The following is a 25,836-nucleotide window of genomic DNA, read 5'->3' on the forward strand; positions in this document are numbered from 1 at the left end:
CCCAGGAAAAGGGAGAGATCCTAGGTGGACAAAGATCACTGAGATAACAATACACAGTGCTGGAATCCAACAATCAGAAAAGCATCCTCTTGACACACACCTAAATACAACATAGTCAGTGTGCCATTGTTATACAGCACAATTCTGTCAGTAGTTCTGAGGCTATGATCTGATCCATTTTACAGTCTGCTGAAACTCACATAAGCTTAACAAAAGTTTTGAAAAAGAATCGCCAATGGCACAATTTATGTCTCAAGAAACTTGTTGACAGTTGTTCAAGATATAGGAGAAAGTGTTTACCGTCATCATGCTTACACAGTTTTTTTCCATTCTTCCTAAAACTGTGATCACATTTACTGCTGTAGCTTAGCTAGTGTGCAGTGTTTTACTTTTTAAAGCAGAAACTTTCCATGACAATAATTTTTGTTTTTAATTGGGATACTATTTCGGTGTTTCTGCAACAGTACAGTGGTATTTTTTATTAATTGATACATGCTGTATTTTAGCAGACATCTTTTTGCCAAAGTGACTGAAAGTGCCAAACACATTCTCCCCTTTTAATGAACCTGACAAATTGAGACTGACTAAATATAATGAAATGTTTATATGAAATAATGCTTTCTGAATCTCTGGAATGGAATGTATGAATCAAATTTTAGCTCAAGTAAGTTAGATTATTCCATTTGTTTTATTTACAGAATTTTTGTATTGAAGCAATCAATTGTGATAAGTAGATTCATTCCAGAAATTTAAAACGATCTGGTGCCAACAATTGGCACAGATCAATCAACAGTCCTTGCCCCCAGCCCTTACCACCCCTGCTCATTGATGGGATTAAGACCTTCTGGCTGTGAGCCCAAATTCAGAAAGACAAAGTGAACAGGAGCTTGTACTTTGTCCTTAAAAATCACCAAATTTAAGTATTGGCAGACTGCATGAGGGAACAAATTCAATAGCCAAGGGCCCTCCACTGAGAATTCAACCCCAAGACTTACAGCCCGCCTGCTAGAATTCAACCCTGGGACTTTACAGCTGAGAGCTTTTTTGGCATCACTTAGCTTCCTCAGCAGGGTGTAGAGAAAAGTGATATATGAGAAAGACAGTTCCCAGGCCATTCAGGATGCTAGAGAGTAGTGCTTGGGTCGACCCCTTAGTCCAGTGGTTTTCAACATGTGGTCTGCAGACTATCTAAGATTTCCAAAGTGGTCCGCACCTCCATTTGAAATTTTGTAAGGGTCCGCAAATGAAAACAGGTTGAAAACCATTGCCTTAATGGTCTTTCATACACAGTGAGCAGGAGAGATGACAGGTATTCACAGTTGTCCAAGAGAGGGCTTTAGTGGAACACTAACTCTGGTGGTGCAAGATTTTTAAAGCCAGAAAGAACCATTATGATCCCTTAAGTTGACTTTCTGTATAACACAGGCCACTGGACTTCTCTGAAATAGTTCTTGCTCCTTCAAGTTCAATAATTGTGGCTGAATTAGAGCATAACTTTAGGAAAATATTCAATTTCAATTTTAAAATTTCTAGTGATGCAAATACACCACAATCTTTAGTAAATTGTTCCAACAGTTAATTACCCTTTCTGTTTAAAAATGTGCACCTTTTATTTCAAGTCTGCATTTGTCTAGCTTCAACTTAAAATGGCTTAGTCTACTAGATTGATTAACCCCATGTCATTACTTGTAGACTGTGATCAAGTCATCCCTTAACAGATTCAACTCTGTGAGACTTTCATTGGCAATCATGTTTTCCAATCCTTTAGTCACTTTCATGGCTCCTTTCTGAATTCTCTCCAATTTATCAACATCCTTCTTGAATTGCAGCAAAGAGTCCTGTGGCACCTTATAGACTAACAGACGTTTTGGAGCATGAGCTTTCGTGGGTGAATACCCACTTCGTCAGATGCATGTAGTGGAAATTTCCAGGAGGAGGGATATATATGCAGGCAAGCTAGAGATAATGAAGTAGTTCAATCAGGGAGGATAAGGCCCTGTTCTAGCAGTTGAGGTGTGAAAACCAAGGGAGGAGAAACTGGTTCTGTAATTGGCAAGCCATTCACAGTCTTTGTTTAATGCTGAGCTGATGGTGTAAAATTTGCAGATGAACTGAAGCTCAGCAGTTTCTCTTTGAATTCTGGTCCTGAAGTTTTTTTGCTGCAGGATGGCCACCTAAGGTCTGCTGTAGTGTGGCCAGGGAAGTTGAAGCATTCTCCTACAGGTTTTTGTATATTGCCATTCCTAATGTCTGATTTGTGTCCGTTTATCCTTTTCCGTAGCGACTGTCCAGTTTGGCCGATGTACATAGCAGAGGGGCATTGCTGGCATATGATGGCATATTACATTCGTGGACGTGCAGGTGAATGAACCGGTGATGATGTGGCTGATCTGGTTAGGTCCTGTGATGGTATCGCTGGTGTAGATATGTGGGCAGAGTTGGCATCGAGGTTTGTTGCATGAATTGGTTCCTGAGCTGGAGTTACTATGGTGCAGTGTGCAGTTACTGGTGAGAATATGTTTCAGGTTGGCAGGTTGCCTGTGGGCGAGGACTGGCCTGCCACCCAAGGCCTGTGAAAGTGTGGGATCATTGTCCAGGATGGGTTGTAGGTCCCTGATGATGCGTTGGAGGGGTTTTAGCTGGGGACTGTATGTGATGGCCAGTGGAGTCCTGTTGGTTTCTGTCTTGGGTTTGTCTTGCAGTAGGAGGCTTCTGGGTACACGTCTGGCTCTATTGATCTGTTTCCTTATTTCCTCGTGCGGATATTGTAGTTTTGAGAATGCTTGGTGGAGATTTTGTAGGTGTTGGTCTCTGTCTGAGGGGTTAGAGCAGATGCGGTTGTACCTCAGTGCTTGGCTGTAGACAATGGATCATGTGATGTGCCCGGGATGGAAGCTGGAGGCATGAAGGTAGGCATAGCGGTCAGTAGGTTTTCGGTATAGGGTGGTTATAATGTGTCCATCACTTATTTGCACCATGGTGTCTAGGAAGTGGACCTCTCGTGTAGATTGGTCCAGGCTGAGGTTGATAGCGGGGTGGAAGCTGTTGAAATAGTGGTGGAATTTTTCCAGAGACTCCTTCCCATGGGTCCAGATGATGAAGATGTCATCAATGTAGCGTAGGTAGAGAAGGGGCGTGAGTGGACGAGAGCTGAGGAAGCATTGTTCCAGGTCGGCCATAAAAATATTGGCATATTGTGGGGCCATGCAGGTGCCCATAGCTGTGCCACTGATCTGGAGATATATATTGTCATCAAATTTGAAATAGTTGTGTGTGAGGATAAAGGCACAGAGCTCAGCAGCCAGTTGTGCTGTGGCATCATCAGGGATAGTGTTCCTGACAGCTTGTATTCCATCTGTGTGTGGGATGTTCGTGCAGAGAGCCTCTACATCCATGGTGGCTAGGATGGTGTTTTCTGGAAGGTCACCAATGCATTGTAGTTTCATCAGGAAATCAGTGGTGTCCCGGAGATAGCTGGGAGTGCTGGTGGCATAGGGTCTGAGTAGAGAGTCCGCATTTCCAGACAGTCGTTCCGTGAGAGTGCCAATGCCCGAGATGATGGGGCGTCCAGGATTTCTGGGTTTGTGGATCTTGGGTAGTAGATAGAATAACCCTGGTTGGGGCTCTAAGTGTATGTTGATTTGTTCCGGTGTTAGTGTAGGGAGTGTCCTGAGTAGATGTTGCAGTTTCTTAGTGTATTCCTCAGTGGGATCTGAGGGAAGTGGCCTTCTTGAATTGTTGACACTAGAACTGGACACAGTATTCCAGAAGTAGTCACACCAGTGCCAAATACAAAGGTAGTATTCCCCTGTTTATACATCCAGTTACTCATGTTCAGATGATTTATCCACGTGATGCCAAAAAGTTACTACTTCCCAGGAAATAATCCCCCATTCTGTAAGTACGGCCTGCATTCTTTGTTCTTACATGTATGACCTGATATTTCGCCATATTGAAATGCAAATTCTTTGATTGTTTCTAGTTTACCAAACAGTCCAGATTACTCTGTTAGTTACCTGTCCTCTTCATTATTTAGCACTCCCCAAACTTTGTCATCCGCAAATTTTATAAGTAACAATTTTATATTTTCTTCTAGGTCATTGATAAAAATGTTAAATAGTGTATAGCCAGAACCAATCACTGCAGGACCCCACCAGAAAGCCACCTGCTTGATGATTCCTTGTTTACAGTTACATTTTGAGGCCTATCAGTTAGCGTGTTGTAATCCATTTAACGTGTGGCTTGTTGATTTTGTAATTTAATGTTTTAATCAAAATGCCATGCAACACCAGGTCAAATGCCTTCAAGCTTCTAATTTCATTTAAAAAAAAAAGTCAAGTTAGTTTGACAGGATCTATTTTCCATTTTTCCCCTTACTTATATTGCTCTTCTTTAATTCTTTATTAACTGAGTCCCATTTTACCCATTCCATTATTTTGCCGAGGATGGGAGGCAGGCTGACAGGCCTATAATTACTTGAGGTATCCCACTGATCCTTTTTTTTAAAATGGCACATTAGCTTTCTCCCAATCCTCTGGAACTTCCCCAGTGTTTCAACACTTACTGAAAATTTAACATTTACAATCCAGAGAGCTCTTCAGCTAGCTCTCCTAGAACTCTTGGATGCAAAGTATCCCAATCTGCTGATTTAAAAATGTCTAATTTGAGTAGCTGCTGTTTCCGTTCCAATGGTAACACAGAGTGATGTTAAATACATCATCTGGCTTTTTTCCAAATGTAAAAGATCATTTGCTTCCAACTTATCTCTGCCATTTTTGACAGTGTGCTACTTTCCCTCTCCTTTTGCCTATTTTCTCTTTTCAAAATATGTTATAATCAGTGAATCTTCCCACCAGGTTTTAGTAGCCAGTTAGGCTGGATTTATGCTCATAAATGAGCAATTACAATTTCTTTTGTTTGTTACCCAGGCTCCTAGCATTAGTGTACAGGTAATTAAAGAATTTCTTCTTGTTACAGCCGTTGCTGCCTTGATTCATTTTGTGCTTGACATCTTGATTTTGTGCTAAATAAACACTCATTTGTTCTCTTTTTTTCACCTTCCCCTTTTGGTTTTTACTTTAATCTCCTCCTGACTCATCTAGTACCTGTCCCCTAGAAGATTGGTTCCCATTCTGCTGAGTTGGAGGCCTTCCAAACTGTACAGGCTCCTCTCTCCATAGAAGGTGGACCAGTATTCCAGTGAACCAAAACCCTCTACCCTTCACCACTTACCTGGCCAGCAGTTCGCTTCCAGAATCTTCTGTTGTCCATTGCAGGACAGAAAGGATCTTTCAGAAGATCACTTGGACATCCTTCTCCTTCAGGAGCCTTCCAAGTTTCCTGAACTAGCCTATTATCCTGTGAAGCAGCCTTTAGTACTGATATACACCATCACCAGTGAAGCCTTGTTTGCCAGCTTCAGAAGCCTATCCAGTCTTGCAGTCAGATCTTGTGTTTTGGCTCTGGGAGGACAGCACAGCATCCTGTTGTCTACTTGTCCCTTGCAGAATGTTTTTTTACAGTCTTATTAGTGTACAGTCCCCAACAAGGATCATCTTTGAACAGTTGGAGAGCTCTTTGTGGCCAACCTTGATAATCTCACAGGTTGGGCTGAGCAGTCATCCTCCATTCCATTGGAGTTTTCTGGATCTTCAGAGGTATTTTCATCAGTTTGACAGTGGTGTATCCTTGTGGGTGCAGACATCTAAAGTGCTGTTTCTAGGCACTTATATCAAACCTATGTCAGGGAGGAGACCCAGTATACTGTCTTAGAATGACTCCAGCTCACATTGCCTCAGGTTTTTGTGGTGGTGTTTAATTGCCATCCCTGCAAATGTGACAGATACTATCTTGGCTGACACATCAGGGACTGAAGTGGGGACTGCCAGAGCTAAAAGCCTAAATCTTTACAATTTAAAGAGCCAGGCTCTGTAACTGGGGGCTGTAACATTAACATCCTCTAATTAGTACAGTGTGGAGAACACAGTTCCCACTGATCCATGAAATACACAAACTCACTTTGGGCTCCTGAAACTAACTAACCTCATGAACCTCTCCCACATTTGCCCAAAGGCTCCCACAGAGTGCTTTAAAACAATTTACCAAATACCTAATAAACCAAGGACTAAAATGGAGGGAGGAGCAATGCATCGGTGAAAAGACAAAATCCCCTTCTAATCATCTGGAAAAGGAAGGTGCTGGGCTTCCGGTCAGGCTGCTGTTCATAGATCTTGCTTGTGGGGATAGCAGGGCATCCATTTTTCACACCCTCTAGCTAGTACCTGATCAATTTGATGGTCCATCTCCTCTGTCTAGCTAGTACCTGATCAATTTGATAGTCCATCTCCTCTGTCTATGCTCCTCAACCCAGAGCCAACCAACTGCTGCGAGGTGACTGATGGGGTATTTTTCCTGCTTCTCATTGGTGGGTCATTCTCCTCCCTCATGGAACGTTCCACTCCTGCAGAAACACAAGCACCTAAACAACTGGGAAGATTGTGAGATTAAGAGCCAGAAATGAGAATGTGGGAGTCCTGCAGTCATGTGGGGTGGGGATTCTGACTGGATAATAAACTGAGGAGGGGATACGCTTGCCTCCCCCACCACTGTGACATATTAGAGTTCAGTCCAAACTGAATAGCTGTGTCACCCCTGTGGAGGTGCCCTTTACAATATTTTGCTGCTGTAGCCTCCAACCAGACTACTCAGAAACAGCCTGCAGCATGTAAGTCACTCCCAGCTATGTCTGTGTGTGTGCTGCAGCCAGACAGATCGTGGCTCTTACCAGCCTTAAAAATTACCACAGGGTGACCCCAACACAGTCCCAGTTCCAGATTGTCCCCAGAAGTGTATGTCCTGGACAGTACAAATATATTGTCAGTTACTCCTTGAAGGGAATAATATGCACACAAATTGGTACCCCAGATGGAGTTACCCAGACACTTCAACTTAAACACACTGGATTAGATAAAACAAGTATATTAACTACAAAGAGATTTTTTTTAAGTGAGTACAAGGAATGAGACACAAAAGCCAGAAGTGGTTACAAGAAAAATAAAGATAAAATGCTTACAGGTGCCTAACTTAGCAAACTGTATTAAATTCAAAACAAAGTTTTCTTACCACATGCTCCAGCAGATCACTAACCAAACTCTCAGTCAGGACCCCTCCTCGAGAGTCTAATGGCTACTTTCTTCCTCTCTTGAGGTGCAGTCAATGTGATAGGCAGGGAGAGAAAGAAGGGTGTCTTGGGGTTTCTGCCCCTTCCTTCTTGTAGTCCTGTCCTCCCCCTTTGAGAAGCATTTCCAGCTGGGAGCAAGGTGACGAGCAGTCTGTGTAGAAGGGAACGCCATGCTTTTTCTTTGCTAAAATGTAGATTTTTTTTTTTAACCTCTGGCCCCTTTCCTGCCCCAAAATAGCCACTTAGCAGGTAATGATCCATCAGCCTTAGTTACACCTGGCTGAGCTTATCCTTTGTCTCGGAGGACCCGTTTGGTCACTTCACACTTATCTGGAAAACATACTTTTAGTCATGTTTTCAGCTTATGTTTATAACTTGACATATAATGCTGGCACATACATTTTGCCATGATATTATTGATCAGAAAATTGAGTTTTTTAAATTATATCTCACAAGGCCTACCTTGTACAAACATTACTATTATAGTCCATAGGATGTGAACACAGAGTCTGTTCTGTCACCATCAGCACTTGTGCCCATGTGAGCCTTTCCCTGTTGCTGCTTATGCTTTCAGGAGAGTTAAATTGATCTGATTTCTTGCCAGTTCTGATGCTGCCCCTCAGGTTCCTAGTAGCAACTGTGAAAACTAAATAAGCGTGGTCAGCTTTCATGCTGCAGCATCCTGTGTAGATTTAGGCTGGTATTGCTCAGCTAATGGGGGTCACAACGCAGGAAACCCAAGCGTCAAAATCCCTGGGTCACTAGAGCTCAATAGAAGCCTGGAAGGGAAAGCAGTTTCTTATTTCCTCCTGCTGCTGTGGCTGCTGCCTCCATCCCTGCTGTGCCCCTCCTGCCTAACACCCAATCTCAGAACAGCTGCTTTCTCAGCTCTAGTGCAGGAGAGTCAGTGCTTCAAGGAGTTGTGGGTCAGGCTTAGTGGCACTTACCAGCCTTTGGAGCTGAGCACTGTGCAGGAGAGACGTGAAGGAGAAGCAGCCCCATCCACTGGCTCCCACATCTAATAGCACACCCCCTCCCCCTCCACAAAATGGCTGAAAACGTTCAGGTGAAATGCATCATTTTTTGCTGCTGCAAAAATTGTGGGATGTGATGGTTTGTGGGATGACTTCTTGGCCATTTTGCAGGTCACACAGTAAAAGAGGATTGAGAACCACTAGTCAAACTGAGACAGGACTGGAAGCACAAACAGATTGTGTATACTAGCACTCCCACTGTTGCAGTCCCCCTAGTGGAACTGTGCAGGTAATATAGTGGGCTGGTGGCAGATCTCAAGAAAATGTGCAGCGTAGACTAAGATAGATTCTAGAGAGACAAGGTAGATGAGATAATATCTTGTATTTGATCAACTTCTGTTGGTGGGAGAGAGAAGCTTTCAAGCGACAGGGAACTATGTGTGGCTCAAAAGCCTGTCTCTCACCAACAGAAGTTGGTCCAAATCCCATTAAAGATACTACCCCTCACCCGGCTTGTCTCTAATTTCCTGAACATGGCAGGGACAAAACTACACTGTATAAGATACAATCTATCATTTCCACATCCAGCCACTGATCACGCTTTGAATCAACAGGCAGTAGTCTTTCACTGTAATCCTTAAACTCTTCTTTTTTCACTGTTTTTCCAGTTCTGAAAATGTCAATTAAAATGGGTTGAACTCTGTGTCTCATCTCCATGAACCATGCATATCCATCTTAAGCCAGTGCTCAAGGAAACAGGGTTTAACCCATGTTACCTGAAAACTTTTGCAAATTAAATGTTTGACAATAGTTTGGTGGTATGGTTAAAACACCAGGCCAGGCTCAAATCTTTAAATTTAATTGTTACTATAAAGATGCAAAAACTGTTTTCTGGAGACTTGAAACCACAAGAGTAATAGCTGAGTTTTAAATACAATTATTGCTAGAGAAGTACTAAACTGTTTCTGCATTTCAGTGTAGACAAAGTCATAGTTTCTGTGTGTTACTGGTATGTACTGTAAACTTTTCCTTCAGATACAGACCTTGCTATGATTAATGCAGGCCTTTATCACCTTGAGGTCATAGGGCTGCACCTTTAATCAATCTTGAAATTGTCGTTAGTACAGAATGCAACTGGGCATAGAGAGCACATCATTCCTGTGATCTGCACTGTCTGCTATGTTCTTCGGCTGCTTCATGATTGGGTGGGTAGGAGAAAGAGAGAGTATTTATAATATAAAAGCTTAAAAGCTCTGTACTGATTTCCCCACCCCCCAAAGAATGTCAGTCATATCTGGTCTTCACATGGGATTTGCTAGGGCTTACCCTTGAAGGACCTAAATACATGGACTGAGCTCTCGATCTCAAGGTGAAAGGGGATAGGTGCTGAATCCCTAACAAAAGAGTTTTTATGCTAACTATTCAGGCATTTGAGCCAAATAGGCGTGAACAAAAACAATAAGAGTTTTAAATTATCTGAATGTAAATCTCCCCCTCTCTGTCAAGTGTCAGCCTGCATAGTTTCCTTGATGTCATATCCTATTAATGCTTCAATCAAAGAGGCTTCCATGAGAAACAGGATAGGGGACATCTGAATTTCTCATGTGAAAAAGGCAATCCGAAAAAAACATTGAGGGGAAGAAAATCTTTCTGTCTGCCTCTTGTACATCATAAAGAAGCAAACTAGTTCACATGAATTGAATTAAACTCTTATTAATCCTGAAAAGTTTCTAAAAAATAAGAACAGAGAAAAATTCAGAACAGAGTGAATCTGCACAGAAAAAAAAAAAACTAAAGGGGCAAATACCTCCAATCATCTTTCTATTTCCTGATAGGGGGGGAGGGGGAGAATAATCAGTAGAAACCTCCATTTCAATTCTCTCAGAGACTAAATGATTCTGCCCTTTTTAATGGTGGTTCTTTTGAAGACCAACTATGCATGTTGAGTGAAAGGAATATTTTTAAAATGTACATTAAAAGGTAGGCCTGGCCTGCATTAAGAAGGTAGGTCAATGTATTTACCTCCCACAGGGGTGTGAAAAATCCACACCGCTGAGCAACATAATTAAACCAACCTAACCCCAGCATAGACAGAGCTAGGTTGATGGAAGAATTCTTCCCTCAGCCTACCTGCCACCTTCAAGGAGGTGGATTATCTATGTTGATGGGAAAACTCTCTCATCGGCATAGGTAGAGTCTATGCCAAAGTGTTACAGCGGAGCGGCTGTGCTGTTGTAGCATTCCAAGTGTAGACAAGCCTTAGAATCAGTGGCTCAAAATGTTCCTTTACACTGTCCACCCACCTTCTTAAGCCCAGCGTACTGAGTAGCACAGACAGCTGGGTAGAGTTAGAATGTAACTTGGATATTTTTGTTACATGTGTCTTCACACTCTAAACCAACATTTCACCCAGAGTTCTATTAATTATTTAAATTAAAATGTCATACAATAAGCAGTGTGTTTACCTTGCTTAGTTATTGTTGTTAACTCTTAAATAAGGCTTTTAAAGGAAAGAAATTCTCATCTCTAGACTAAGTCAGCCTCATACTGAAGTAGTGCACTCTTTTAAAGACTGAAGGCATTCTTTGCCAGGGTAGCTGTACATAAATCCCCTTTTCTTTAAGGAAAAATTACAATTTATAAGCTTGGATTCTGAACAATGCAGCAGAACATGTCTAATTTACAGACCTTCTGAGCTGTGGATTTCAATGGTGCTTGCTTTTAATAAATCAAGTAAAACTACAACTACCCAGAACAATATACAAGGTTTGACTCCAGTTACTGTTCCTTTAAGACATGCAGTTTTGGCTGAAACTGGCATGCTATAGAGAATGAAAAAGAATTCACTGTTTCTAAAAAAGATGAGACCATAACATTCACAAACTGATCTGGCAAGGAAACGCTATAGAAACTAGAAAAAGTGGAAAAGTGGTCTTTTGTTGGAGTTTGGAGGGTGAGCCTCCTCTTCTTTCATTTGTTTCATTGGGGAGTTTTTGATTACGCCTGCTCAAATGGACACTTTGTGCTAATGTGTTTTCTTGTGGATTTGCCAGGTGACCTCCAACCCTTCGGCAACAGGCCAGTTCCACCACAACAACTGTTCCTTAAGCAAGCACAGCAAGTGAAGTCAGTTTTTGCCACTACTGTCCAGATGGAACACTGACTTTCCTGTTCCTCTCTTGCTGATAGTGAATATAGCCTTAGATTATTACCTTAAAACAATACAGGAATCTGAGAGGTGCTCCACTGAATATCAACATTAGGAAGATACATATATTTCTCAGACCATCATCTAAATCGTTCCTCCTTTGATTCAGTTGCCACCAATCTGTATTCATGGACATCTCTGCTATTGATCACTCTGGAAGAGAGGGCCAGTCAGGTAGCATTTTGTCCCTTGACCTCTCTTATATACATGCATCCTCTCCAATCTCTGGGCTCCAGTGCTGGCTGACCAGGGACAGAAATACGTGGCACAACTAAAGTCAGGCATGAGAGACAGAGAAAATGCCATTAAAGGAAAAAGGTAAGCAGTCAAGCAAGGGCATATGATGCAAACTAAATATTATTAGCTTTCTCTTGTATTGTGTATATACCAACAGTTTACCATGTTTTCTCTGGAGGCTTCCTCTTCTGACACCATTCAAGTGTCAAAGAATGACACAATGGATTTGGCACCCACCAGTTCTGCTGGTTGGGTGTAGTAGGAGCTTCTCATTCTTCTAAAATGTTCCTTGGCTTCATTTTAGAAAATTCCTTCATATTAAACTTTGAGGAGTTCCTTATAGACAACTGAAAATAATAGGAGCACTCAGCTTGTCAAATGACCTTTGCTTTGGGCCGGCATAGTGCAGCTGTAGGAATTCATTTTGACACATCTTCCAGCAGTACCTCCAATAGATGTGAATTGTCACTTATTATCAGCTTATTCATGCTACTCAAACTCATAGTTGCTTCGGGCAAGCAGGTAATTATAAAATGCTGAAACCTTTGTGCTCATACAAAACAGTAAATCCTGGGGATGGAGCTTTAAAGGACAGCTCTTTTAAAAATCAAATTCATGCAGCTAGATCTTTTATTGTTCCTGTTTCTCTCATGTGTCTGTTGTTTAGACACCTTCACTGATTTTTCATTGTTACACAGTAAGGTTTTGACTATGGCAGGTATGGCCTTTTGCTCAGAAATATCAATATATCTGTTTAATTTTCTACGTATCCTTTAAAAATCTCATTGTCAAGTCACAGACACTTTAAAAAAAATCACAGAAGATTGGGTGCTTGCCAATGATCCTGTTAGGTGGTATAAAAATAAATGGATAATAAAACGCTTTCTAAAAGATTGAGAAACAATAGATTGTGTTCAAAAGTGGTAAATTTTAATATTTGCAGGGCATCTTCATGATGTGTTCTCTAATTCCGGCAAACTGTAGAATCACTGATAGAACCAAAATGAAGGCAGTCTTCAGTAAACTTTGGAGAATTTAAAAAAAAAAAATAGTGAGAGTTGACCCCTTATGTTGCATATATTATGCTGGTTTAGAACTTTAAAAAAAAAGAACATTCAAGATTAAAAAAAAAAAGTTACTATTGTAAATACCAGAGTAAATCTAAGAAAACTGAATGGGTGGAGCAAGCCCAGGATGCTACCTATCTGCTAGAATTCTTTGAGGGGATCAGCAAGCATGTGGACAAGGGGGATCCAGTGAACATAGTGTTTTTAGATTTTCAGAAAGCCTTTGACAAGGTCCCTCACCAAAGGCTCTTAAGCAAAGTAGGTTGTCATGGGATAAGAGGGATGGTTCGCTCCTGGATTAGTAACTGGTTAAAAGATAGGAAACCAAGGGTTGGAATAAATGGTCAGTTTTCAGAATGGAGAGAGGTAAATAGTGGTGTCCCCCAGGGACCTGTACTGGGCCCATCCTATTCAACATATTCATAAATGATCTGGAAAAGGGGGTAAACAGTGAGGTGGCAAAATTTGCAGATGGTACAAAACTTCTCAAGATATTTAAGTCCCAGGCAGACTGTGAAGAGCTACAAAAGCATCTCTCAAAATTGGGTGACTGGGCAACAAAATGTCAGATGAAATTCAATATTGATAAATTCAAAGTCATGCACATGGAAAAACATAGTCCCAGCTATACATATAAAATGATGGGGTCTAAATTAGCTGTTACCACTCAAGAAGAGATCTTGGAATCATTGCGGATAGTTATCTGGAAGCATCCACTCAATGTGCAGCAATAGTCAAAAAAACAAATGTTGGGAATCATTAAGAAAGGGTTAGATTATAAGACAGAAAATATCATATTGCCTCTATATAAATCCATGGCATGTCCACATTTTGAATACTGCAGATGTGGTTGCCCCATCTCCAAAAAGATATATCGGACTTGGAAAAGGTTCAGAAAAGGGCAACAACAATGATTAGGGGTATGGAACAGCTGCCGTATAAGGAGAGATTAATAAGACTGGGACTTTTCAGCTTGGAAAAGACAGCTAAGGGGGATATGATCGAGGTCTATAAAATCATAACTGGTGTGAAGAAAGTAGATGAGAAAGTGTTATTTACTCCTTCTCATAACACAAGAATTAGGGGTCACCAAAAGAAATTAATAGCAGATTTAAAACAAACAAAAGGAAGTAGTTTTTCATACAACACACTGTCAGCCTGTGGAACTCCTTGCCAGGGATGTTGTGAAGGCCAAGGCTATAACACAGTTCAAAAAAAACCTAGATAAGTTCCTGGAGGATAGGTCCATCAGTGGCTATTAGCCAAGATGGGCAGGAATTGTGGCCATAGCCTCCTTTTGCCAGAAGCTGGGAATAGGCGACAGAGGATGGATCACTTGATGATTACCTGTTCTGTTCGTTGCCTCTGGGGCACCTAGCATTGGCCACTGTCAGAAGACAAGATATTGGGCTAGATGGGCCTTTGGTCTGACCCAGTATGGCCGTTCTTATGTACTACAAGTATTGGCCTGAATCTTCAAAGGTGGCTAACTTTGAACGCCTTGTGTTTGGTGTCCAACTTGAATCAGCTGTTTAAAGATTGTCAGAGTTGATGCTCAGGACTTTCTGAAAATCACATCAAGCTGGATTCCCAAAAATTGAGCACACAATCATTTATTGCTCTTGAAAATTGAGGCCATTACTTTTAGTCTGCAATGGGCCCAAAAGATCAATTAAGGCAGAATGAATTAAATGAAGTGCAAATGTCAGTGTTTGTTTATCCCCTTTAACCAGATTGCATGTGGTATGCCACACACAAAAAGATTGAGGTTACTTTTTAAAAATCACTTAGTTCTTCTTGACAAAAATCCTACTTTGTCAGTAAACCAGGAAGGACAATAACTCAGAATGTGACCTTCTGTATGTAAGAAGTCTGCTATAACTCATTCAACTTGGTATCTTTGTCACAGAATGATGCATCCTGGGATACTTTCAGCAAAACTGCAAATATCAAGAGGATATCCCCAAGGGAAAAATTTTAAACTTCTGTGTTTGGATGCTGTCTTTGGCTGGGTTAATGAGGAAATTTCTATAAACTGAGTAAAAGCCCAGATTTTCATTTTTCCTATATAGTTGGCCTTCACTAGAACCCAAGAGCTCTTTCTGCAGTTTCCCTGCCAGTAATTTCCAATCAGCCTCTAAAAGTTAATTAAAAGAAGCAGTTATGTTAATCATTTACTACCTCCTGCCTTTTCACCTTCTCCATTGAAAGAAATTCTCCAAGGAATTTACATTGTGGTCAACTCTAGTTGCCAAAATAAAAAACCAAACAGGAGAGAGGAAGAATGTGTCCCTGCTGCATCTCTGTGTCTTTGTGCCATTGAATAGCTTCAGTTTTGATCTGTAGGATTCTGTCACCATGGCAATATATTTGAGTGTAGGGGGCATGCAGGATGACCAGATGTCCCGATTTTATAGGGACAGTCCTGATTTTTGGTTCTTTTCTTATATAGGCAATTATTACCCCCCACCGCCGTCCCGATTTTTCACACTTGCTGTCTGGTCACCATAGGGGCATAGAATCAATAGACCTATGAGCTGCTCCTCATCTTCCTTCATCTAGTACTTTCTCAGTTCTAGTGAAAGCTGCATTTGCAACTAGAACATTATTTTAAGAGTAGCAGATAGTGGTATAGTCTCTAGAATTTAGAATTGCAGTAGAGGGCTGTAAGACTCTTCATAAAGATTTTAATAGCCTGAAGAAATATATTCATGGTAAATGTCCACTCCAGACCTGGTCCCAGCCACTTCTTCCTGATGATTTTTAGGTACGAGAACTAGAGTAGGCTGTGGTTTGTCAGCTTTGGTGTAGTTTGAGAAGCAAGAAGTGTTAAACTTCTTCTTTAAGACCCCTTTGTGCCTTAGTGAAAAATATTACAGAAATTGCTCTGGTGCTCCTTTTCCTTTGGACTTCAGAAACTAAAGGCAAAGCTCCGCTGAATAGGGAACAATGAAACCATTGCAGTATTGAACTGTATGATCATATCCCAAAGCCCCATCCCTTCCTGGTAAGGAGTTGGCTAATAGCTGTCCCATGAAGAAATGGGGCTTCTGCCTCTACCATGGAACCTAACATGTACATCTCAGTCTGTGTTCCTAATGAATCAAATTCAGTTGGGGTATAGTTATAACTGCTACCACCACTAAAATAGCACAAACTCTCCATGATTAGGCCCCAAAACATAAGCACTGTGGCAAGTTATTTCCATAGTGGAATGTGTGTGCTTCACTTTTAGTATATACTTCACTTGCAATGACTTCATTGAAACTTAAATACACATGTGAGTGATGTCCTGAATAGGGACGTTTTCCTAAATCAGAGATACTGTGTGATAAGCAGCACTTCAACCTCATGCCTCAACCCCATGTGGTCAGAATACTTCTGGTATAAACAAATATCCCATAGTGTTTTACTTAATATGGAACATATTTAGTCTTGGCAGAATTCAATTGTCATTATTTTTTTTATTATTATTTAAATGGATAATATCAGTGTTTATTTTAAGCATATTTTTAGGTTTTATTCATTTTTTCCTGCAACTGTGAACATTTAAAAATCTAGGTGAGATAATTATATAATGACAGTAGACACTGAGATTCAAAAAGTTAAAGCACACTGTCAAGATACATCAAAATTTTAGCCTCAGTCAAACTCTAATAAGTTCTCAAGCAGCATTTTTCTGTGCCTATCTGTAAATTTCAACAGTTATTGATTGGAAATATTTTTTTAGTCAGTTTGTATGGGTACAGTGAAATCATTGTTTATCGACATTTACCGAAAAATCAAATGCTTCCAAGCCTAAATATATTCCTTAGTTTAATGTACATGAAACAGGGGCTGCTGTGCAGACATTAACTGAGATATGTAATTGTGTACAATGCTGACCTGCTTCTTGACTCTTCTGGTCAAAACTTTGTAGCATGGCAAGGAGACAGCTTACGTCCGATTCAGCTCATTTGGCTGCACTTCTCTCCTCTAACAGGAAACAATTAGTATGGCTGCAGAGAGTGGGAGGAAAGCAAGTACAAGAGCTTACACAAATATTTTTGTTATCATTAACATATTCAATGTTTCTAGCCCATTTGTTAAACTGTTTTTCTTTTTCAATAAAAATGAAATGGTTCTAGCAAAGTGTGTGATTAATCCTCCCTCTCCTAAAAAATGCTTTGCTTGCTAAAGTCCTAAAATTATAATGCATCTTAATGATAACATCTCTACCACATTCCATAAAAATACTCTGAGGGGTGTCAGGGAAAGAGCTGTGAGGAAGAGCTCAATATTGATACAAAACCCCACTTAGTAAAACCAGAATTTGTGAATAGATAATTTTATTTTTAATGTTGCCCTATGGTAGGTGGCTTTTGTTGTTCTTTAGTCTAGGCTTCTGTCTAGAATAGTCTTCAGAATCAATAATCTTCAAGAAAAGGTGGGATAGTGTTATTTTTGTAGATAAAAGAAGATTGAGACTAATTAGATAGTAATCAAAAATAATGAAGTTTAACGTGCTACAACAGTATAAACAGTAATGACAGAATTCATTTTGTGTTTTTTATTCAACAAGAATGTTTCTGCCACTTGAAAGGAAGCAATTTCTTTGGCTAGGCTAACACTAAGTATCCTGCAGTGGAGTTACTAGAGAGTTAACATGGACAAGAAAGAGGCAAGTTCAGCGGTAGATATTTTCAGTTGTCACTAAAATGTCTCATAAAACATCAACTTTTAATATTGCTCATGAAATTGTATATTTCGAAACAGACCAGAAACATATGCAGCTTGTTTGCATTTGAAAAGTTCACCATAATTAAGCCATTTATTTGCTTTTGTAGCAACACCAATGACAAATTATGAAATCGCCACATGATCCAATAAATTATATGTGCGAGAAATACTGCATTTCCTAATGGAAACTTGTTCATTTACCAAAAGTTGCATAGCATGTTGGATGAACAATGTGGTATGTTGATCTCTTGGTGTCAGTACATTCCAGATTTTGTACAGTGATTTCAGCTCTGTCGTTAGTGAACATGTTTCCAACCTTACAAAACTGAAAATCCTGACATTTGGTGTGTCTGTTCTGTGGTAACTAAGGAGATTAGTTTTTGCAGTCCAGTCATTGATATAACTAGAGTAGTGATGTTGAATGGAGATATTTATTATCTGTGAAAACCCTGGAGTAATCTTGAATCATTTCCAATAATGTGTTTGTGCATTCTCCCAGATGTAACTATGCATGATATAATTTGTTGCCTAGTTTGTTTCTTTGAGCCAGGAATGGACAACTTTTCAAAGTCTTGGCTTGAAAAGATGCATGTATGTTACACCCTCTGTCATGCTTTACAAGGTACTACAATCAGGCAGTCTTTATACTTGAGCTGTCTAGACATTGTAACTGAGCTGAAAAGGACAAATGAAAGAAAAAGCCCATACCATCAGACCTTTTTTCATTCTGCACCCAATTCTGACTCACAAGCTGCACACTAACAAGAAAAGATAATGGAGGTAAATAGGGTAAAAAGCCACTGGAGTGGGACAGGCGAAAGAACTCACAGTTCAGTGGTCCTCTGTTAATATTTGTTTATGATTAACATGCAAAAGTATTTGTCTTGAAGATCAGTATATGTATTCATTGGTGGTATGATTTTCTAATTTATTCACTCTTTCAGAATTATTCACATGAATAATTTTACTTTTGAGGCATTTGTAATTTTAACTTTCTCTCATTGACTGACTGAACATACCAATCAAATAGGTAGGGCCAGATCATCAGCTGCTATAAATCAATGCACAAACTCAATAGAGCTATTTCAGTTTATACCAGCTTAAGATCTGTGTGTATTAGTAGAGCTGGGAGAAAAACAGTCATTATCTTCATAAAAAAAATTTTTTTAATTTGCTGGGAGAAAGTACTTTTTTTATTTTTAGTTAAAAACTTTTTTTTAACGTTTTTTGGGTTAACCCTTTCTCTTTCCCTTCTCCTCCACCTTCCTACCTTTCTCCATGCCAAAGTTGGAAAAGGAAAACAGAGGAGAGAAAGGAAGGAGGGCAACAACCTTTTTGTCAAAGGGGACATTTTAAAAAAATGAAAAATGTTACTGAAAATGTTACTTATTATAAAGTAGTAAACTCTGCATGACCGCAAATGTTTTCAAATGAAAAATGTTGTTCTGCTGTAACTTTTACCTCTTGAGAGATTCTCCAGTTTCTTAATACTTGGCACTGTTCAAAGTTGCAGTAATGGCAGCAGGTTTTATAGAGTGTCCACAAGAGCATCTTTTCAATAAAACCTATTTTATTATCATTTAATGAAAATTGTGGAGAGAATTTCCGAACAATTAAGAAAATGTAATTTTCCACTGAAATGTCAAGCTTTTAATGAGATTTATATTTAAATAATGATGGTTTTGTCTGCAAAAGTAGTGTTTGAGAGATAAATAAATGAAATGACTTGGTAGCACTTACAGCTGTGTCAGGACATCTTTTTAAAGGAAGAGGTATTTCCAGGGTATCAAAGAAGAGTATAACACTAGTTTGAAATATGGATGGGATTCTCAAGTCCGATAAGGCCAATTAACACTCCATAAGCAGCCTTAAATCAGGGAATCATAACCAGCTCTCTGCAGCCCCCTCTCCACTCCGTTGGGTATGTCTGCACTGCAGCTAGAAGCATACTTCCAAGTGCAAGCAGGCAGACACTCTGACTGTGCTCAAGCTAGTATGTTAAAAGTTGCAGTGTAGCCAGGGGTAGCTGGGCTGCAGTTTGGGCTAGCTGCTATAATATGGACCAAGGGAGTCTGGACAGATTTGAACTCAAGAAAGCTTTGTTTTTCAGCCTCTTCTGTTGCCAGTTCGTTCTCCCATAGCTCTAGGGTTTGGTGGCTTAATGTCCCCTCTGTCATTCTTACCCTGCTTCGTCATGTCTGTCTGTCACATAATGGCATCCGCATTGCCTTATCTCCATGTGAAATCAGGAGTTATTGGGTACTCAGCGCTTTTGAAAATTAAGCCACTCTTTAGATCCCTAAATATGGATTTAAGAGAAGAGTGCCACAGGAGTCTCTTCAAGCAAATCTACATCTATTGGCAAAAATTGAACTTTCACTGACGAGTGGTCAGCCTAACTTAGTTCCTGGTAGTGCCTATGATCCAGCAAGCATCACTGTAAAAACACTTTTTTCTTCTTCTTTCTTTGTTGTAGGATTTTAGATAATGGGCTGTGTGCAATGCAAGGATAAAGAAGCAACAAAACTGACAGACGAGAGGGACGGCAGTTTAACTCAGAGTTCAGGATATCGCTATGGCACAGATCCCACACCACAGCACTACCCTAGTTTCGGTGTGACTTCCATTCCAAACTACAACAACTTCCACGCAACCGGAGGCCAGGGACTGACTGTCTTTGGGGGTGTCAATTCCTCTTCTCATACGGGGACTTTGCGTACAAGAGGAGGAACAGGTAGGTCCCAATACAAGCTTATTTCATGGTATATTTCAGCACATTGTTTAAAAATGTATCTATTTAGTATACAGTACAACTAACTTCAGAGTAGTCTCTGAGCTCTAAAGGAGCCTATTGACTTAGGGAAAATACTTTGGAAAAATTCACCTGACATTTAATCATTGAAATAAACTGCATTGAGCTTTTAAGTTACTGAGTAAAATAACCATAACTTCAACCATATAACTACTAACTTATCGTAGTTACTAGTTGTAAGCAATGGGGGTAACCTAACTAACTATAGTAATTACAAACCAAACTGAGCCTTTTTGCACACACTTCATAGCATGGTATCACAATGAAAGTGTTGTCCAGATATCTTCTCCTTTTTCAGGTGTAACTCTCTTTGTGGCACTTTATGACTACGAAGCAAGAACAGAAGATGACTTAAGTTTTCAGAAAGGAGAAAAATTTCAGATACTTAACAGCTCGTGAGTTTTAACGGGGTGTCATGCTTGTCAGTTACTGTTTTATAATTAAAGATAACATAATGTCAACAGTTCTATCAACTTGTATAATCAGTAAAAGAAAAGGTGTTATATAGTAAAGAAATATGCTTTTTAGGTCTTGTGCTTGTCTTCCATTGCTTTTTACAGACTTTATTATGGGGGGGAAATTTCCAGAACTGCAATTTTTTTTGAAAAGTGGCATCGTGAGGTTCCATGGTGAGAGCCTTTTTCAATTATTTCCATAGCTATTGGAATTTAGAATTCACAGCAAATTCAGTCTTGGAACTGAGAGCACAGTCTTGGAACTGAAAGCTTCTGTGCATCACCACCAGTAATAAAAGTGCTGCAAACCAAATTAGGCTATGTTCACACCTCTGATATATATTTTTTAATAGATTATTAGGGTTGGAAGGGACCTCAGGAGATCATCTAGTCCAACCCCCTGCTCAAAGCAGGACCAATCCCCAAATGGCCCCCTCAAGGATTGAACTCACAACCCTGGTTTAGCCAGGCCAATGCTCAAACCACTGAGCTATCCCTCCCCCATTATTCCATTATCTTCTATATTTTACAAGAGACTTTAATTTGAAAGAAAAAAAACTTGATTCACAAGAAGGAATACAGTCCAGCTGTGTATGCCAACAGGAGTAAAAAAGCAATAATAATTTTGTCACTATAGTAAGATGCTAAAACTCTGAATATGCACAGGGAGCAGATCTGTTGAGTAATAATGCACCATTTCTACAGTCATATTGTAGGACTGCACTTTAAGCCAATTTCTTAAAATGAATTTTAGCTACTGTCCATGAAAAGATACTCATTTGGGGGTTAAAATCTGCTTCTAAAAGATTACTGTGCTGGCAGTTTACTGTGAATCCTGTATTGGAATAACTTGTAGAAAGCTTTACCTGTTGTGGGCAATGTTGCTGTCATAATGAAATAAAAATGGATTAATATCCAAAAGTATACAGTAAGGAACAAAAGGAGTATCGCGTTCTGTTTTATGACAGCAGGGCAAATTCATTCCTGATGTAACTCCATCAACTTTAATAGAATAACTTCAGGGCTCAATTTGGCCCAGCATCCATTAAAATGAAAAGAGTCAGATAGTTCTGTGGAACATTTCATGAAACTGTGCAGCTGGAGAGCTTTGATGTAGATGAAAGTACAGATGCCTCAGTTAAGACTTTAAAGAGAGCAGCAGTTTAAAAACATTTCCACTTCTAAATTAGCAGTTGCAAAAAATATCTGACAAAAGATTTTACATTATCCCCCTTTTTTCACATTGCCTGGTGCTATCCTAGCCTTGAAGCCTTGCCGCAAGCTATATCATGGCTTGAAACTCACAAAAAAATTCAGTCTATTATAAATTCCTTAAACGTTCCGCTTAATGAAGTCAATGGGAGCTCACAGTAAGCTGTATTATTTGTAGGACAGAGTAAAATAACCCACACATGAATGGTAGCAATGCATGCATTATGATGTTGGTACATATTGTGTGGAGGAAGGTTTTCTAGAGAGAAAATCAGCTACCCATTGTCTGCCTTAGAAGTTGTGGGTGCTTAGTAACCATCAGGATTAGACCCTACATGCTCGGAACCTCCAATATCTAACCACGCTCCTGGAATGTTGAAAATCAGGATGGAAACCTTACAAGAACAGGCTTTGTTGTGAGAATTCATACTTTTGTTTATGTTCCTGTTCAGGCTGGATATAATGCAAGATAAGCCTCTTTTGTGCTCTTCTGTTGCTGCTTGGAATCATGAAGCACACAGGTGCACAAAAATGAGTTTTTGTTTTCAGTTGAACAGATTTCTTTTTCAGTCTAAGAGAGGTTCAGGTTTGGTTAATCTTCTGGGTGAAAGTTCAGACCAGTAATAAACTTTATCTGAGCTGTTTCATGGATCCCTAAAATTAATGTTGGATTTGATGTAGGTTGAGATTAAATGTAATTTAATTCCTCTCCTCACCAGCACATTGAGAAAGATTTATGTTTTTCTCTTTTGGAACATTTTATGACATACAGTATGTAATATTTATGGATACAATAAAATACCTCCATCTAGTGGAATTTATGTGCAATAATACATTGAAAATAAAAAATAACTAATACGTCTCTGTTGTGCAATAATAGAAGAAAAGATTTCATAGAGGATTTTAATTATATTTATTAATAAAAGCTTTTTGTCATCTCCCAAAAATATTTTCTATGGAGATACAGGGGAAGATTTTCAAACTTTGCCTAAAGTTAGGCGCACAAACAGAAATGGCCCAATTTTCAGAGTTGCTGAACACCCACAGCTTCTATGAAGTCAGTGATAGCTGTGTGTGCTCAACTCCTGAAAACCAGATACTTCTATTTAGGTGCATTATTTTAGGTACCCAAGTTAGATAGTGTTAACCAAAATTTCTAGAATAAAGATTGTGTTATGGATGAGATTGCCTGCAACCTAGTCTGAAAACAGACGGAGGGCGGGAATCACAGTCATAAAATAAATAACAGAATATGATTTTTTAAGATTACAAATCAATAGCTCAAAAGATGAAAAAGAACATCTCCTGTTTTATTAAGTTTAGCTGTTTTCTGAGCTGTCCTACGAAGCATTTTACAAGTTCTCTCAGAAACTAGTTCACAGAGAAATAGTTTTAAGACAGTTCATCTTCTTCATATAATTTAAATGCTTGTTCAAAACAGCATTGCCTGTATCTGATTTCTGTAGTTCCTGTTTGCTTATTGGAAGCTTTAAGGTTTTTAGTTCACAGTTGTTGATTCTGTATAATTTAATTTAAATCTCCATTTTACAGATTTGGAAATAGAGACAGAGTTTATAAACTGTCCAAAGCCACAAAGAGGAATCTTTAGCTTGGCTACACTGTGCCAGAGTGTGGACTACAGGAATGAGAATTGTAGAGTGCACCAATGTGTTGAGATCTAACTGCCTCGAGTGGACATTGCTGACGCTAACGAAGAGATACCTACTTTGTGATAACATAGTGCTAATTGAAAGAAGGCCATTTTAATGCAAACTAGGTACCTTTTTTAGATTGAACGAGCAGTGTCCACACAGGACCATTAGAGCACAGTGCTTTGGTGAGCTCTGCGATTCAATCCCCTGTACTCCACACTCTGGCGCAGGATAGATGTATCCTTTGTTCGAGATGGAATTAGAAGTCAGGAGTATCTGGATCCCAGTGTTGCGTTCAGACCACTAAACCACGAATCATTCCATCCTGTAAAAAGCTGAGAAATAAACTTTTTCTAAGGTTATTGCATTTCATTACAGCAGATTTTCTGCTAAGGGCCATCTCGTGTCTTCATTCTATACATCTGCCTATTATTGACATAAACTGAAGTTGTGTATGTGTGTGGGAGGGGGCACTCACTGCACTGAGATAGCCCTGTTTTTCTTTCTTTTGAAAGGTTTGGGAGAAGTGGCTTGCACAATGATTTGAAAATGTAGCCAACTCATTTATAATTTAAAATAGCTTTTGTTGGTGACCCGGAGAAGCAACACAGAGCCCAATTTTCAGAGGCTATTCCAAGCTGCAGATTGGGTAACAAGGCAAGTAAATGGCCTTGTTACATTCTTGAGTATCCATCAGATGCATCCCACTTAAGGTGTGGATGTTCCTATTAAGGTTAGAGATGGACGCAACTCAAACTTTCCCAAAAGTTTGGGTCTGATATTTTGTTTCAGGGCCCTCAGAAGAGCCTGTATTTGAAAATTGGCCCCACAACAATTAGTCCACACTCCCAAGTCAAACTCAGCCCTTACTGAGGGTGAGTGGAGTGGAAATAAACTGCCATTTATGCTACTGTGCTGAATTTGAAAAACTATACTTCTGAACACTAATTTAAAAAAAATGTAAATAGGTGCATAGGAGTAAGTGTCTTAATTTGGCTTAGAATGGTACCACGTTCTCTCGCTCCAAAATGCCTGTATGATAAAAGCGTGAGTTGCTATTAATTCTTAGCATTACCTACAGCTTCATGCTTTAACAGTCAAATAATTTTCTTTGCAACTGTATTTTTCACTCTGACTTTCTCACCTCTATTTCTTCAGTGAAGGAGACTGGTGGGAGGCACGTTCCTTGACAACAGGAGAAACTGGTTACATTCCCAGTAATTATGTGGCTCCAGTCGACTCCATCCAAGCAGAAGAGTATGTTTCCTTTTCATTAAAAGAGATATTAACACTGTAATTGAAGGAGATTTAAGAATTTGAGTTGATTGATTGTAGTGATTTTCAAGTGACTTACATAATTTTTATTTCAGTTTTCAGCTGCACTGATAAATAATTAGGCAATTAGTAACAAAGGGAGCACAAACTGATCCATTTTTCAATGTCAAAACAAAAAGGAAGAAATCACAGCAAATGAAGCAGACCTTGTTCTGTTGTTCTAACCAGTTTCTTGTTTTAGACCAGAGTTGCCCAAACTAACGTGCCAGTGCCCCAGGAACAAGTAATTTACATAAAACAGGGAAGATTGTATCAACCATCATTTTTAATGTGGCATCATGGCCCACAGAGTCAACAGCAGGCAATAAAGCATGGTTTGCTGGTTCTATAGCCTCTGTGAACTGACACTTTAAGAGCCCATGAACTTTATTTTAGACCTATATTTATTTCATAATCAGCATGCTGTGCCGTTAGAGCAATCAGTATTTGAAACATCAAGCACAAAATTTATATTTCAAAATTGCCTTATTTTAATGAGTTCGATTTCAAACAAATTTAAATTATTGGGTGCTAAGAACAAAGAAATTAATCTAACACAATGGCATTTAGAGCATAAGTACCTACATAATCATGAAAAAATTGTACTCTCAAGTTGTATCTGGTCCTTCTATTCAGTTTTCTTAGCTCTAGTGCAAGAGGAAAAATGGTCCCTTGATAAAATGGGTGTATAATCAAGAAGCCACGGGTCAATAAACTGTTATACTGCAGTTCAAAACAAAATGTAAAATATACTGTTGACTCAGAAGTTAGTCTGACTGCAGCTCTCTTTCCAGTAGCAGCACATTTTAAAATGTATTCAACCTTTTTTTATTCATTCTATCCACTGTATGCAATGGTCTAAATTCTGGCAAGCACTGTATATCAGCACTTACCAGAGGCTTGAGCTGAATGAGGATCACCCTTCCAAACCCAAAGAGAGGCTACTTCTTTCAGACTTTCTATGGCACTACCTGTCACTTGTGTTTCAGGGTAAAGCCCAAAGTAT

At 39.5% G+C, this 25,836-nt stretch overlaps 1 protein-coding gene across 4 annotated transcripts in view; it reads left to right on the forward strand.

The window, feature by feature from the left end:
• Positions 1-25,836, forward strand: part of FYN (FYN proto-oncogene, Src family tyrosine kinase) — a 181,574-nt gene that overhangs the window by 117,352 nt on the left and 38,386 nt on the right. For all 4 annotated transcript variants that reach the window (XM_050949697.1, XM_050949698.1, XM_050949699.1 and 1 more), the window contains 3 exons: positions 19,862-20,119; positions 20,496-20,592; positions 24,675-24,773. In XM_050949697.1, the coding sequence (XP_050805654.1) occupies positions 19,873-20,119; positions 20,496-20,592; positions 24,675-24,773 (443 nt within the window). In that variant the 5' untranslated portion in view covers positions 19,862-19,872. The remainder of the gene's footprint in view (positions 1-19,861; positions 20,120-20,495; positions 20,593-24,674; positions 24,774-25,836) is intronic.

This window comes from Gopherus flavomarginatus, chromosome 4 (genome assembly GCF_025201925.1).
Source record: "Gopherus flavomarginatus isolate rGopFla2 chromosome 4, rGopFla2.mat.asm, whole genome shotgun sequence".
NCBI lineage: Eukaryota > Metazoa > Chordata > Testudines > Testudinidae > Gopherus > Gopherus flavomarginatus.